The sequence below is a fragment of the Parasteatoda tepidariorum genome, chromosome 1 (genome assembly GCF_043381705.1).
Source record: "Parasteatoda tepidariorum isolate YZ-2023 chromosome 1, CAS_Ptep_4.0, whole genome shotgun sequence".
In the NCBI taxonomy this organism is placed as follows: domain Eukaryota; kingdom Metazoa; phylum Arthropoda; class Arachnida; order Araneae; family Theridiidae; genus Parasteatoda; species Parasteatoda tepidariorum.
In genome coordinates, this window is record NC_092204.1 from 85,725,908 (window position 1) to 85,741,461 (window position 15,554).

Here is a 15,554-nt window from a genome sequence, read left to right on the forward strand (position 1 = left end):
GTAATGGAGCGGAGCCTGGTCATCAATTTTTTCTAATTTCTTTATTTCTTTTTCGCGAATTGATATTCCTCTGCATTGGGAGTTTTCTAGCTCTTTTGATGTACAAGTGATTCGAAATCATGAACGAAGTAAGCAATATATGTTGAAATTTAACTAACTGAATGCACATGAGTTTAAACTTGAATCAAGCACTGGACGTTTTTGCATGACTTATTAACTAAGCATCTATGAGTAGAAGAATTTTATTAAATCTATTACATTATAGATAGTTCATCAGCTCAGGACAACCGTTTCATTTTAGCTTAATTTCTTTTTTTCTGTCTCTAACGATAAAATTAACAATTTTGCTTGTTTCTTTAGAGAAAAGTTACCATTAGCACTGCTTGAAAGACATGTAGCGCCATCTATGACTTCACTTTTTGAGAGGTACTTTGCTTTAACTGTAACTGTTTGAAAGTCCATGTCAAAATTTGTTTACATTTTTGACGTTTCCTTATTATGGTTTAAATTTCTGTGATTGCCGGGCTATTTAATGTAAGAATTTTAAAATTTGTTTGTATCTCACTTGTTTCTCGAATCTAAATCCGCTATAAAGTTTTAATAATATCGTCCATTCATCGCTATAAGTATTAGCATTTTCTTTTTCCAGTGTTTCCGTTCGACACTATGATTTTGTCTGCTTATTTTATAGCTGAAAGCTTTTCTTTTCAAAATTTATTTTTAAATTTATATATGTTTGTACATGTAAATGTTATTTAAAATGCAAAAAAGCTTATACGTTTTTTTTTTCTCTCGTTGATAAGTTTATGTTTTGTATTTTGTTAGTTTTATTCAATGCTAAGATTTGCAGCTTTGTTTAAGTTAGTTTTTTTTATATTTTAAATCTATTTATATATTTTACCTTTCATTTATCCTATTCTCCATTTTTAAATTTTTTTTCGTTCTATACTTATAGCGAAAGTCTGCTTTACAATTTGCATTGCTAACATTGTACTTCTAATGTGTGATATTTTCTTATGTTATGCCAGTATTTTATTTATAAATGTTACCTGATACATGTATATCTGATAAAATTTACACTATTAGTTACTGAAATCAATAGACGTTTTAAAAATTAATGTGTATAATGTTTTTGATTACTGTCGTAATAATGAGTTTCTTTTTTAAAATTGTCTAGTTTTAACGTTTGAGATGTTTTAAAAATTAATGTGTATAATACTTTTGATTACTGTCATAATAATAAGTTTGTTTTTTAAAATTGTCCAGCTTTTCTTCGCCTTTGAACGGGGGGAATATTTCCCTAGCGTGATCTGTGACAGAATAATTGCTAAGTTTTGGAAACTACCGGGCAGCAACCCTCGAGAAACCAAAAAAACATTGCAGAAAAATACCTACTTGAAGGTTATAACTCTTAGCCAGCCCCGGGCAAACCTCTACAGGTTTTATTTGAAAAATTTTTATGTTCAAAGTCAATCTGGCTCCTTTGCGATTGTAGTTGGCGTGGCTGATGAGGATAGGGAAATACATCCAAAATAGGTTTTGCTTAGTTTACTTAAAGGCATTATATAGAAATTTTTTCCCTTGAAACTTATTTTAATGAAACGACAGATTTTTTTAAAGCATTATATATGCAAATTTTGGTACTGCAAATATTTTTAAATATATAGTGTTATTGCTGTCATTTCATAATACATGTATATGAATATTTTTTAGGAACTTCTAAAAGCTATGCAATTAAAAATTGAATTATGTGGCTAAGTTAAATTTAGTATCTGATATAATGAGTCATATATGCTTTACTTTCATTGTTTTGAGTTATTTTATTACAATTGATAAAGAATTTATTATTATGTGCAGATATATATATTCATTAAAAATATTTTCATGTTCCTGTAAAGTCAGTTGTTTCAAAATTTATTTTCTAATAATTGATATTTGATGTAAAATTATTATAACCATCTAGATATTTAAATAGCACTAAAATGTATAATCTAGCAACAATATTAAGTGTTGGCAAACATAAGAAAATTTTTGTTAACTTTTATTAACAGGTTTTATTATTAACCTGCCGAATAAAATGTACGCGATTCACTCCCCAGTGCCACCGATTTTCGCTCAAGTGCGCTTTGTTACGCGGTGTTTTGGTAGGGTAAAAAGATGCACGCGTTGCAATTTAAAAACAGCTTACTTTCACAAGAGAAGAAAAAGGAAAGGTTAAAACTTAGATGTTATATGATAAATCCTGAAACATGGTTGGACACATAAACCAACGTCACAATCATTGCACTGATAGCGGGATTCACGACAAATATGCACGGGAAACGAAAGCGAAAGAAGAATAAACCTGACCTTACTCAAATAGAAACACACAAGCAATAAATACGGTACTTTTCCAACACATTCCTTCCCCCTCCTCCGAAATTGGTAATACATTCATTGCAAACACTTTCAAGGTCATTTTACTGCATTCTAAAGTCGTTGGTGTAGTTCTACAGTCGAACCCCGCTATAGTGAACCTGGGATATAGTGAACACTCGGATGTAGTGAACTTTTTTAGCGGTCCCGTCCGTATTCCTATTTAAATAATGTTATTTTTAACGCTTATAGTGAACAGCTTAGAACTTGGAAACTCGGTTATAGTGGACTCAAATTTCATTTCTTTAAATATCTTTTTCAGTCCTCCATCTTTAAACTTGTAGGTGTTGGGACTGAAAATGAATGCATTCCTATAAAATGTGTCATATTACTCTCCTTTATGCTTATCACTTTTAACTATACTGTAATAAATGTCAAACAGATCATTTATCTTATACTCCCCCCTCCCTGACAAGCCTCGCTTTATCTCTTTTCCCCAAGCTTGCTCTACAACTAGTTAACTTGGCCACCTGCTGAATTTTTGGAATTTTCTTATCTGTTCAAACCATATTCTTTACAAATCACCCCTTGACAATCAAGAAGGGGAACAATTTAACTCATTCTACAGCTGCTCTCTTCATATTCTTACATTATCTATTTGAGACAAGATTTTTATTTCAAAAGCAGTGAAAATGGCAAATTCTCTAAAGAGAAAAGCGTTTTCGATAGAGGACAAAGTTAAAATTGTAAAGCGTATTGATGATGGAACCAATCAATCGACACTGTGTAAGGAATTTTCCTTGTCAAAATCTACAGTTTCAAACATTTGGAAAAATCGAAGTGCAATTCTTGCGGCATACGACAAAAACATGGTTTCATCGAAAAAACTGCGTGGAGCTGAAAGAGAAAACGTAGAAGATGCTTTGTTAAGATGGTTCGAAATCTTGTTCAAAATGTAAAAATCTTGCATTCTTTGCACATTGTAGATAAGAAAATTGATGAACTCAATTTAAAATCAAATTGTGTTCAATCAAAAATCACAAATTTTTTTCATAAAAAGTGAAAATAAAACTAATATTTAGCGACGTAATTACTTTTTCCATCAATTTTTGCTTTATTATCTGTTAATTAGTTAATAATTTTTTAAATAACTTATGCAAAATTGCAAAGCCGATTTTCAATCATTCAACTGTCTTATGCAAAAAATATTATTCAGAAAATTTGGATATAGTGAACCATCGGTTATAGTGGACACATTACTGAGTCCGCAGACGGTTCACTATAGCGGGGTTCGACTGTATTTATAGCAGCGCAATGCCAAGCATCCTACTTTGGGAAAGCTTATATATTCGCCTGTGGCAGTTAATGCGTCGTCTGGCCAAGACATCTATATATGCCCGCGGCAGTTAAGCCGTTAACTGGTTAAATCTTATTAGCAAAAACCGGTTGACAGATTTCTTGTAGTTCTATTGCAAGAGTCTCATTGCTATCTGTTGATACAGCGACAGTAACTCTTGTAATTTCTTCTATTTTAAGATCGTGCCATAGGTTTCATGAATATTATGTATGAATCTTATTTTAAGGTTTCCACCTTACTTCATGAAAACTTCTGTTATTATCTGTAACTATTTTGATTTTTCGTTATCTACATTATCTTTATCTTATTTTTATACCCAAACATAAAAATAATCCTTTTTTAGCATTAAGATAAATATTTTTATTTCAGGTGTTATATTTAATTTGAGACATGGGTACTAGAGTTACACCATCTGCAATACATTTTGCTGATAAAGCACTTGCAGGAGTCCCACGATTGTTAGATGATCTGCAACGTCTGATTGAAGATCGAGATACTGCAGACATTGTTTTTATCGTTGGAAGAGAAGAAGTGCCAATCTATGCCCACAGACTTATTATGCGAGCAAGGTACTTTTTTTGCTTTCTTTAAACTTAAATATTTAAAATGTAATAATTTATAATTAAAGAAAAAAGTGTCTGGGTCGCGCAGTGGGTTTGTCGTCGGCCTCCTGAAGCCCAAGTCTGCGGGTTCGATCCCCGGCCCAGACACCGGATTTTCGGGAAGCAGAAAATCCTCAGCGGCCATGCCGTATGATTATGCGACATGTAAAGGATCCCTGGAGTGCCTTATTGGCTCTTGGCATTTCAACATGACCAACGATATCTCACCCATTGTGGTGGTCCTGAAATAGTGGATATCACCTCTGGAGAACGCACTAGGTCTGTTCATCGGCAAGACCGATTGTGCAGCTCATTAGAAATAAAAAAAACAAGGTTTAACTGAACGGATAAAAATACTGCTGATTTTCCATTACTTTGCCGAAATTGGATTTTGATTTGAATTATTGATAAGTCTAATTTCCAGATTAGTTTTGATCTTTTTTTTTTCACGCATTTCATTTTGGTACTTCTAAAAGACCTTTATATTTTGCAACATTGTTTCAACTTGGGAAAATTATTATTTTATTTTGCAGATAAAATTGTTTGTTATAAAATTTGAAACTTTACAATACTTTTATCAACTTAACAATATTTTGAAGTTGATTCTTATTGTTTACATGATTATTGAGTTGTGGAAAATATATGTTTAAATGTTATATTGCATAAAATTCTTGGCGGTTTGTTGATTTGAAACCAGTAAAATCTGGTTCAGACCATCATGTGATAATAATTAGTTGTCCAAATTGTTTGTAGGATTAGCAACTGATCACTATTAATCATAAAAAAAGAATAGTTGACTGATTTGGTTTGATGTTTTGGTCTGTGTTTCTCCGTTATAATTTTGAATGCTAAGCATTCTCTCTAATTTTTTTTATTGAATTTTGGTTTATTTATTTATTATTACTCATAATCAATATCATGTTCTATTTATGATAAATATGTAACTTTCAACATTTCTATTAAACAAAGTAATAAAATTTCAGTATGTGTATATAAAACTTAATTTTTAAATATTTCAAAAATTTTAAATATTGTATTTTGAAAACTTTCTTTGTTTTATAAAATTTTGAGTATAAGAAAATCTAATTAGAGCATGAGAATTGGATTAATGAAAATGTATATGTGCTTTTGAAATCTTTTTGTTACTGGTCCTTTATAGCAGCGACTCCTTATATTCTAACTTCTGTTACATATAAAATTTTATGCAAAGTTATGTTACTATTTTTTTTAAGAGATGCTCAGTTTTTATGAAGAAACAATTTTATATTAAGTATCTGTATGTTTAAATATGCTAGATTACTCTTTCACATTTTGAGTTAAGAGTTAAAAGTTAAAATTTATCAAGGCAATGTCTTTTTAATTTTACACCTAAAAATAAAAAAATCGTTCTTCTAAGTACTGTCATTTTCAGCTATTTGTCTTTTAAATTTTTTCTAACCAAAAGTTCCGATCAAATTTTTATCACCTTTGAACCAACCAGCAGGATGTTTGGTTTGCAAAAATTTTTTTCTGAAATTACACTAAGTCAAGAAGTTAACGGAGTATAATCAAGTCAGAAATAATTTAGTTTTAAATAATCAATTGTCATAAAATGTTCCAGTGAACATCAAAACTATGACATTAATAAAAGTTTATTTGTCTATATCTTAATCAGAGGTATTGTGAAGCTGAAACATGCTGATATTTTTTTGTAATTTCTTTTTTCCCCCCGCAAGAATGTTTATTTAGTCAGTAAAATGAAGGCTGTTGCATTTACAAAAAAAGAAACTGCTGAGGATGAAGTTTTAAAAATAATCAAATTTTTATTTACAATTTCTAATTTAAGTATCAGTTCCGAATCTGATGAGTTTGTTAAAAAAGGATAGGATTTCAATGACTTTCACCTATCAAGCATATACAAAATTAAGAAAAAATTTATGTTTGTCCCATCATTGTGGTAGTATAAAGTTAAGCCTAATTAATTCTTATTAACTTCTAATTTCTGTTAACTTATTCTTAACTTTATTCTTAACTTCTAAATTCTGTAATATTATTTTATTAAGTTCTCTTGCTTATGTTGTTTTGATTTCTCTGTCTTAGAATTACTTAGAATTGTCTTAGATTACTTTTAGCAATTATATTTTAAATTTCTTTGGATGTAGAAATATTGTTTAATGTTTGATAAGTTCAATGTCTGATATGAACGTTGGGTAACTGGACATATTTTTTAATTGTTAATTTCTTTTCATAAAGAATAAAATTAAAAGTTCACAAAAGATAAATGTATGATCGGATAAGGGCTAATCATGCAGCATTATTGTAATCAAAATTGGGCATCTTAATTATATGTCAATAAGTGTCATAATCTAGTAGAGCCATAACCAAGTATCAATACTTATGACATATTCTGGTGGGCACAGTTACTAATAAACAATCTAGAATAATTTATCTTTATTCAAGAATTGTTGTTTCGGCTTATCTTCCAACTGTCTGGCAAAGTCAGCCAAGATCCATTAGACCGTTAACCCTCTGAAAATCAAGAGCCAGAAGGGGAGAAGTGTGTAAGTCCTCCCTGGAAAACTTAAGCAGACCAGAATGTGTTGGGCAGAGGCCTGCTGAGCTTGACATTTAGAGCAGCGTGCAAAGATCCCCTGCCCTCAAAGAACGAGAAACTCCTCTTGTGTCTTCTTACCTATCTTGAAAATGCTGTTCGTTAGGCTCTGTTACTGTCAAGAACAAGCAAACTACCCGACATTTTGCCTATGTACCTATAGGAGCATTGAGGGGTCTTCCACTCCTTTGAAAATTCAGATTTAATCTAATTGATTAATTTTGATATTTGGTAACTATCAGAGGATGTGGATATCACCACCTAATGCAGTGAAAGGTCAAGAAGTTTTCATGACTTTGAGAATCTGAAACTGTCCAATAAAAAATCATATGATGACTACTAAATCATCTTTGAAGAATCAAAGTGAATTCTTAGGGATGTAATGTTGCACTTCAAAATTTAAAGTTAATTAGCATTAAATGAAAACTTTTCTAAAAAAATTTTTGCTTCAAAAGAGATTTTTTTCTCAAATGAAAACTTTGTACAAATTACAGTTACTGCTAGAATTCAGAAGCTTGATCAAGTATGTAAATAATAGGATGTCATCCATCCTGACACCATAAGAGATCATTAAAAGTAATATCTTTGTTTTTTACAAAATGAGGGAAATAAAATCTTGAATATTGGAAGATTATAACACTATTAATTTTCTAACTCTCCAATATGTCTGAACTTAACGGGCAAACTGATTTTTCATTTAAAAAAAAAATCTGATCTTTAAAATTATAATGGCAGTTTAACAAAAATGATTTAACTCAATGCTGCAACACAAAACATCTCTCATCCTCTGTTGAAATGGAATGAAATATCGCTCCAATGACTTCAAAAAAAAAAAAAAAANAAAAAAAAAAAAAAAAAAAAAAAAAAAAAAAAAAAAAAAAAAAAAAAACGATTATATACTATTAATAAATAAGCTTCTTGAGAAAAATTTTAAACAATCAAAAATTTATGACTTCTTTTCATTGTGAATAATTTCTATATTTCACATGAAATGTACAGTACTTAAATATAAAATGAGTCGTTTTTTTTAAAATATATTTTCAGTCTCTGTATTACAAACTAAACTAAACTGACAAACTAAATGTACTCTTAAACTTTGACTTAAAAGAACACAGAAGACATATCCAAGCAACACAAAAGATATATCTAAAATCAAGACATTAGCTGATCTTCTGCCCCTCTACATAGTTGAAATTCAAATCACAGGTTTGATTTTTTTTTTCTGCTAAAATCATTCAACACTGCTCTTCATCTTCTGAACTTGATTTTTGGGAGTCATTCTATATTTTGAAACATTCTTACAAATTAGTTAATGATCTTTCCTGTATTCCACCATTTTCCAATATTTGGAAATCTATTTTAGTTTAATCTGCTGCACCTTTGGGCTCCCGCCAAATCCTTCCGCACTCGTTTCTTATCTCCCTTTTTTATTTTTTTGTGCAAGCGTGTTTCTGTCCCTGTTGGTAAAATTACTTTGCGTGTGTTTGTCTTTTTGCTTTCTTTACCATCATTTGAAACTCTGAGGCATGGAGGAAGGTTTTTATTAATAGAACTGAAACTATAGTATGTTCATTTTACTTTTATTTGTGCTTTATTCATGGTTTTTGTTCACGTTTTTAGCACAAAATATATCTTATCATTCGTTGAATCGGTTAATGTTGTCAAAATCATTGTGTCCCAAAGTGATCACATTAAGCAGAGACTACTATACTGCATATTTATTTATGCCAAGTGCATATTAATATTTGTTACCTACCACTTTAGATTTCAGAAAAAAAGCATTGTGCTGTGAAATCAGAACCAAGCATAAATATTATATTATCAATGATAAAACTATGTTAGTTTTGTGAAATAAATTTAAATTTATGAAACATTTGTGCTACCATTTTATTTCTTTTTTATAAAGAAGAACTGTCCTTTCAAAAAGCTACTAGGTGCTATTGAGTTAATATTTATTTTATTTTGTTCGATGTGATTTATGGATAATAACAAAATTGCTGTTAGCCTGACTATGGTATATTGAAGGCCAAATAATAATAAATGATATCAAGTGTAAGTGAAATGCAATAATTAGTGGTAAAAAGGTTTGTTATCCTTCTTATAATTGTGCTTATGTAATTTCTGGACTCGTTTAAGAAATTCTAGTAGACTTGAAATTCACTATCAAGCAAGTTACAGACCAATTTTGAAATTAATTATGATTAAAGTTGCATTTTGTTTGCTTAGTATTAGTTGATATTATACTTTTAATATTTCAATGCACTTTTGTCACCCCAACAGATTAATGACAGTAGTTTTGTATTAGATTACACATTTATATTGTTATATAAAGTACAACTACAATTGATGTAAGTTTGAAGGTAAGGTCAAGGACCTATTATCTTATTGACAAATAGGGCCTGCACACAGTGTCTGAATAGGAACTAAATGTCTGTCATAAATATTTATTTTAACAATATGTTTTTATTCTTTCTCTTCTAATTCATCAACATTTAAGATGCATACTTCTACGTTTTTAAACATTATTTTGTTAATTGTTTTAATGAACAAAACTTTTTCAGTTTCTATGCTTAAGCTATATTTGTATCATTATATAATTAAAATTTTAAATCCTAAACTATTTTTAAAAAAAAATACTAATTAGTATTCTATGCAAGATTTATAATTTAGATTTTTTTTTACAGAGAAAGATATTTTAAAAATTAGTACAAAGTTGTGCTCTAATATTTAGAATTTTTTTTTTAAAAGAAAGTGTGACTTTCTGTTAATTGAGAATTTCTAAATTTGGAAATTAAAAATGGCACATTTCTAAAAGAAGCTCCGAACCGAAGTTCAACACCCGGGAAAGGTTTTTTCTGTGACATCTTTACTATTTATTAAAAAATATTTTTATTTCAACTTTTTTTTGCACTTAATTTCTTGAATTATGCGTTGTGTACGTGAGCATAATTGAGAGTTAATTGTTCAGCATTACTTACATTCGTGATTACACATCTATGTTAAAAACCAATATGTTTCTGGAAATAGTTTTTAATTTGTTAATAAAACTTAGAATGTTTTACAAACAAAATTTTAATACATTTTGGTGTGTATGGTTATGAAAATGAAAGATAATAAAAGTAAATACTAACACCCTAAAAGGAAAATCCGAGATTGAATGAGTTTAATTGATCTCGGATAGCGGGAAAAGCAATTTAAAAGCATCATCAAAAGCGATGAAAGGGCGTGCTCTTAAATTTATTTCTTGGCGAAAAATTATTAGATTCGATCCCATCTCCACCCAACTTTGATAAATAAACATTTTAAGCGAGTTCAATCGAATAAATATCGAATTTGTCTGCACATCAACACCGCATCATGTCTTAAGAAACGATGTTATAGATTTTTCTTCCCCGCAGGTCACCTTCAGAAGTTGAGTCCTTTGATGGTAAAGAAACCTTAATGACATTTTTGCACGTCAAAAAGTCCCCCTTTTTAAGCGATCTCCTTTCCAAAAGGCGGGAAGGAATGGCATTAGCTATTCAAGAATTGGACGTTTGAGTGGCGTCCTGTGAACAAATTGCATAATCAATATGCAGCGAGGGCTTGGATTATATGGCATTCACTTGGCGATGTCCTGTTCCAGGTCTGACAATGTAATCCTTACTTCGGGTCTTCTGCGAAATCCACGTCATGAACTTCGCAGGAACACTTCAAAAATTTATTTTTTTCATATTTTATTTCAATGTGAGATCCAGATTTAACTCGTATGCATTTTTATCTTTCTGTCCATTTATTGGAAAACGTGCACGGAGAGTCTTTGCTTGTCCGTTTTTTTCTTAAGTCTGTTCGTTTTGTGACTGGTTGATCGATAGACAAAGAGGATTAGGGCTGTTTGAAGTTGCCATTAAAGAAGTTAATAGTTTTCTTTTTTGGATCTTCTTTTGATAAGTTCGCACAAAATTGTTTCCACGGTAAGCTGTAATGTTATCTTATAATTTTAATTAATCAATAGAAAGCGAAATAAATTGGTGTCTGACAGATTACCAGGTTTTGATCAATGCGTTAAAACCATTGGTAAAAACCGGCATGGTAAAAAGCCTTTCTGTCACATTTGTGGCAGAAACTCAGAAAATGACAAGAAAATAATTATTGGCATACATTGCATAAGAAAAACAAATGTTAACCCAAGTACAGTTTGTGTATATTATTATGACCATTATTACTCAAATATTACATTGTTTCCACTCTGTAGTAGTCAATACCTAACAAAAGGCAAGATGTTGTTTGCATTTTATGATTTTTTTTATTAAAGAAATAGTTATTTACATTTATGAGTCAGTGAATCTAACCAATTATATTGCTTCGTATATACAGCAAAGATTAAGATTTTGTTAGTTTTTACATAATGGGATTGTTAACTGTTGCCACACAAATCAAAGCTTAAAACGAAAAATGTTCTGGAAGTGGCTTTAGTTACGTTAAAAGGTAACGATAATAAATTATTGAATTGTAGAGTATAATGTAATAAAAAACTTTAACTATTTTTTACAGTAAATTTTTAATTATTATATGAAGTTTTTACAATGATGAAATGGAGTTACATTTTTTAGTCTACTTAAATAAAAATGTCATTTGGTAAATTGGCATTTGGCTAGAACTGTAAAAGATGAATTTTAGTTTCTGCCCTTTTTTTTCCGTTTATAACTAGTTTCTTCCTGTTTTTCCCGGTTATAACTAGTTTCTTTCGCAAAAAGCCAACCAAGGTAGCTAATAGTATACATTCTTGATACTCTAGTAAAAAATGCTCACAAAATGGTTTAAATTGGAAGTTTCAATATGATAATATGCAGCAAGGTATAGTATTGTATTATCTAGTCAGATAATGTAATCCTTAATTTCGACTTTGGGCATCTTCTGCGAAATCTGCATCATGAACTTCACGGGAACGCTTCAATTTTATTTTAAAATACGATCCAGCTTTTACTCGTATGGATTCTCACCTGTATGTTTGTTTATTGGAAAACGTACACACACAAGTGTTTTGCGTGCTCGTTTTTACTTAAATCTTATCGTTATGTGATTGGTTGATTAATAGAAAAAGACAATTAGATCTATTTGAATTTCAATTAAAGAAATTGATGGTTTTCTTTATTGGATCTTCTCTTAATAATAATGCGCGCAATAGTTTATTTAGTTATCATGGTAATGCTATCTGGTTATTTTGATTTATCAATCGTAAATGAAATTGGTACTCTTGTAATAGGTGTTCGCAAATTAGTTTAAATTGTGTGTAAGCTGCCTCATGATAATATGCAGAAAGGTATAGAATACACTTGGCTATGTCCTATACCAGGTCTGGCAATGTGATCCTTACTTCGGGGGTTATACGGAACATACGTCATAAACTTCGCAGAAGCGCTTAAATTTTTTTTAGTGTATTTTCATTCAATTTCGAGATTTTGCTCTCATGCATTTTTGATCTTCCTGTGCATAAAAGGAGCATAGGGATGCTTTTACCGTAATGTGAGCCGTCGATCGATATCATTAACAAAGTTATATTGAAATAAATAGCTTTCCTTCTTTGATACTTTTATAGTTACGCATAAGTAGCAGTGTTTAAATGCAGTATTATTCTGCTATATTAATCAATCAGTGCAAGATTAAATTAGTAGTTAGTAGTAGGAATGTAACTAATAGTGATTTTTGGCCAAAAAAATCGACCAAATACCGAATAGCAATATTTAAAAAAAAAAAATCATTAATAGATATTTTTTTATACAGAAATAAGTTTAGTCATTATGGAAAAATAATGACTAAACTTAATCTAAATGAAAGATTTAATGCTAAAAATTTTAATTCAACTTAATCTTAATCTGAATGTTAAAAAAACATTGCTGTAGTTTTAGGAAAAAATGAGCATAAAGGAATAACGTTCATTAGTAACGTTCTTTAAAAAAAGCTGTCATGATAAAAACACTGATAAAAAGAGGAATCAGTTAAAAAATCATTAGAGAAACAGAAAAAAAAAATATTGTTCTTGGTTCTGAAATTTAACTTTAAAGTTGGGAATCACAGTATTCTATGTTACTAGTTATCTGTCTTACTGTACAAGAAAAAAAGTGATAGTGAACGAATTAAGTCTATTCGAAACACGCCGTTAACATGCTTCGCTTTAGTTAAAAAAGAAAAGAAAATGTTCTCAATTTTTTTAAACTAAGTGTTAAAAAAACGAACTGACTTGTCTGAATGCAATTAAAAATCCTATGAAGTAGTCTAATTACAATTCAACAAATTTCGCTTTTCCATGTATCTTTCAGAATATAAATTAAACAAGTTTTAGAACTTAACAAAGATGCGTAAAAAAAAACTATTTCTAATTATGTAAATTAAAAAGTACGATTTTAGATTATTCGTTACTTAATCTTTTAAAATTCCCCCCCCCCCCACCATAAAAACTTAGTAGAAAAATAATTTCCCAAATAATACTTTGAAGAATATTCGGTCAACCGAATATTCTGCAAGAGGGCCGAATATACCGAATAGTGGCCGAATATTCGTTACATCCCTAGTTAATAGTTTTCCTTAATTTATATTCTTGTACTAAGTACGTAGGAAATCAGCTAAATAGTGTATGTAAGGAGGTATCGTAAATTTTTAGTGTATTATCTGGAATCAGTTTGTTAAAGTTATATTGAATCACTCTATGGAAGTTGAAATAAATTAATTTATAGTTTTCCTTCATTTATATTTTCCCATTGAGTTTGGACTGATAAATAATTTGAATGGTAAACTGCAGTGTGATAATGAGAGGTTGTTTATCTTAAATATTTACGTTCATTTTAATTAATTAATCAAAATAATATATATTAGTTGTTGATAAGCTGCCATTCTCTGATACTCTAGTAATACGTAGGAGCAAAATAGTTTAAATAATAGGCAACTGTATGACAAGTTTTACGCTTTAAGTATTATCTGATTATTTTAATCAATCGGTAGGAAGTCAAATGAATTTTTTGGACCTCATAATGTTAATTATATTTTTTTGCGTTTTTCGGCATATCTCGAGAAATTTTCAAAAATTTGATTTCTCAGGATCTATTTAACCGATTTTGCTCAAAAATTGTATTTTGTCTTGTAAAATTGCTTACTTTAAAATGATGTAGAAAATTTTTTGTACTTTAAAATTAAAAACGTTTTTGTCTATTATTTAAAAAAAATAATAAATATTTACTAAAATTAGTTTTTGCTTGGAATTATCTTTGGATGAACGTATTTTATAATTATAGGCAAGAATGTTTAGATTCACTAAAAAAATTCTCGAGATATGACGAATTACGGTAAAAATAAAATTAACGTTATAAGGCCCAAACTTTGGATCGTTCTCCTGAACAAACTATGGAGACCATATTTCTCAAATTGCAGCTACCCTTTACATTTTCGGGGTCAGAAATCAGAATCAGTCGAAAAAAAGGCATGCTTATTCAGAATAAATCTGTTGTTGTGCCTGATTTTGCAACGTAAAATATCTTCGCTAATTAATTTGCATATTTGTGGTCACCCCCCTTACCCATTAAGATAGGCCAATAAGATGTACCAAGGCGTTTGCCCTTGTTTACATACATCACATTATACATACTCTAGTTTATTTTAACTGTCAGATGTTCCTATAAATATTACCTTATCTCTATCAATTGCTACCAAACAATAGTTCTAGTGTCACAACAAGTTTTATAAAATTTATTGTATATTGTTAAAAAGTATAAAGTGTGTTGGACAGCAGTAAGATTCAAATTTGCTTAATGTCTGGATAAGTTGAACCATATTATATTACTCTGTAAGCTTGATTGCCAGAATTTATTTTCCAGTTTGAACGAAAATATGATTCAATTTAACATCTTCATTACCTTATTTAACGCTGAATTTTTTTATATTTTTTGATGGCATCGAAGCTCTCCTATAAAGTTTGATAAATTATAACGATATTTTTTGTGACTGTTTTATTTTTTAAAAATCATACTCTCTGCCAACAACAGAAAGTGTCATGGGTTTTAGAAAATTTTTAACTGTTAAAATTGTGCATAATCGAGTAAAAGAAATAAAGGTTGTTAATATTAATTTAAAAACAAAATATTCAAAAAATGCTAAATTTTAGCTAGTGAAGAACACCCTAAAGTAGTTTTACTATGCACGAAGTGTCTGCGTTTATTTACGTAAATTTTTTTTAAGCATATCTTTTATACTCAAAGAATAAAATCGATAGTAATTTTACATTGACTTTGTGTATATGTATAAATTTATTAAATAAATTATTGATGACAATAAAAGTTAGTATAGAAAATTTTTTAGAAAAGAATCAGGCTGATATATATAAAATATATATTGTCTTGTTTTAGTAGAAATATAATGGGGTAATCGAATAGACATTAGTAACAATTAATAAATATAATGGTGGATTTTTAAAAAAATAAAATCTCGCTAATTGAAATACGTGCACACAATAAATCTCATTTCCCCCCTATTTTTTTGTAAACATTCCTTTGTACCATTATTTTTTTTAAAAATCACTAGCATATATTTTTAAAAATTATATTAATTTAATATGTATTAAAATTTTAGATTCTTCGAAAAAAATTTAATTGCAGCCTATTTTCTAAAAATCATCCTTGAT

General features: G+C 29.4%; 1 protein-coding gene across 2 annotated transcripts in view; it reads left to right on the forward strand.

The window, feature by feature from the left end:
- Nucleotides 1-393: 393 nt before the first annotated feature.
- Nucleotides 394-15,554, forward strand: part of LOC107437077 (BTB/POZ domain-containing protein 9) — a 147,939-nt gene continuing 132,778 nt past the window's right edge. Inside the window, exons 1-2 of one of the 2 annotated variants that reach the window (XM_021144206.2) lie at nt 394-534; nt 4,082-4,281. In XM_021144206.2, coding sequence (XP_020999865.1) covers nt 4,103-4,281 — 179 coding nt within the window. In that variant the 5' untranslated portion in view covers nt 394-534; nt 4,082-4,102. Of the gene's footprint in view, nt 627-4,081; nt 4,282-15,554 lie in introns of both variants that reach the window. The other variant, XM_021144207.3, reaches the window with a different exon arrangement.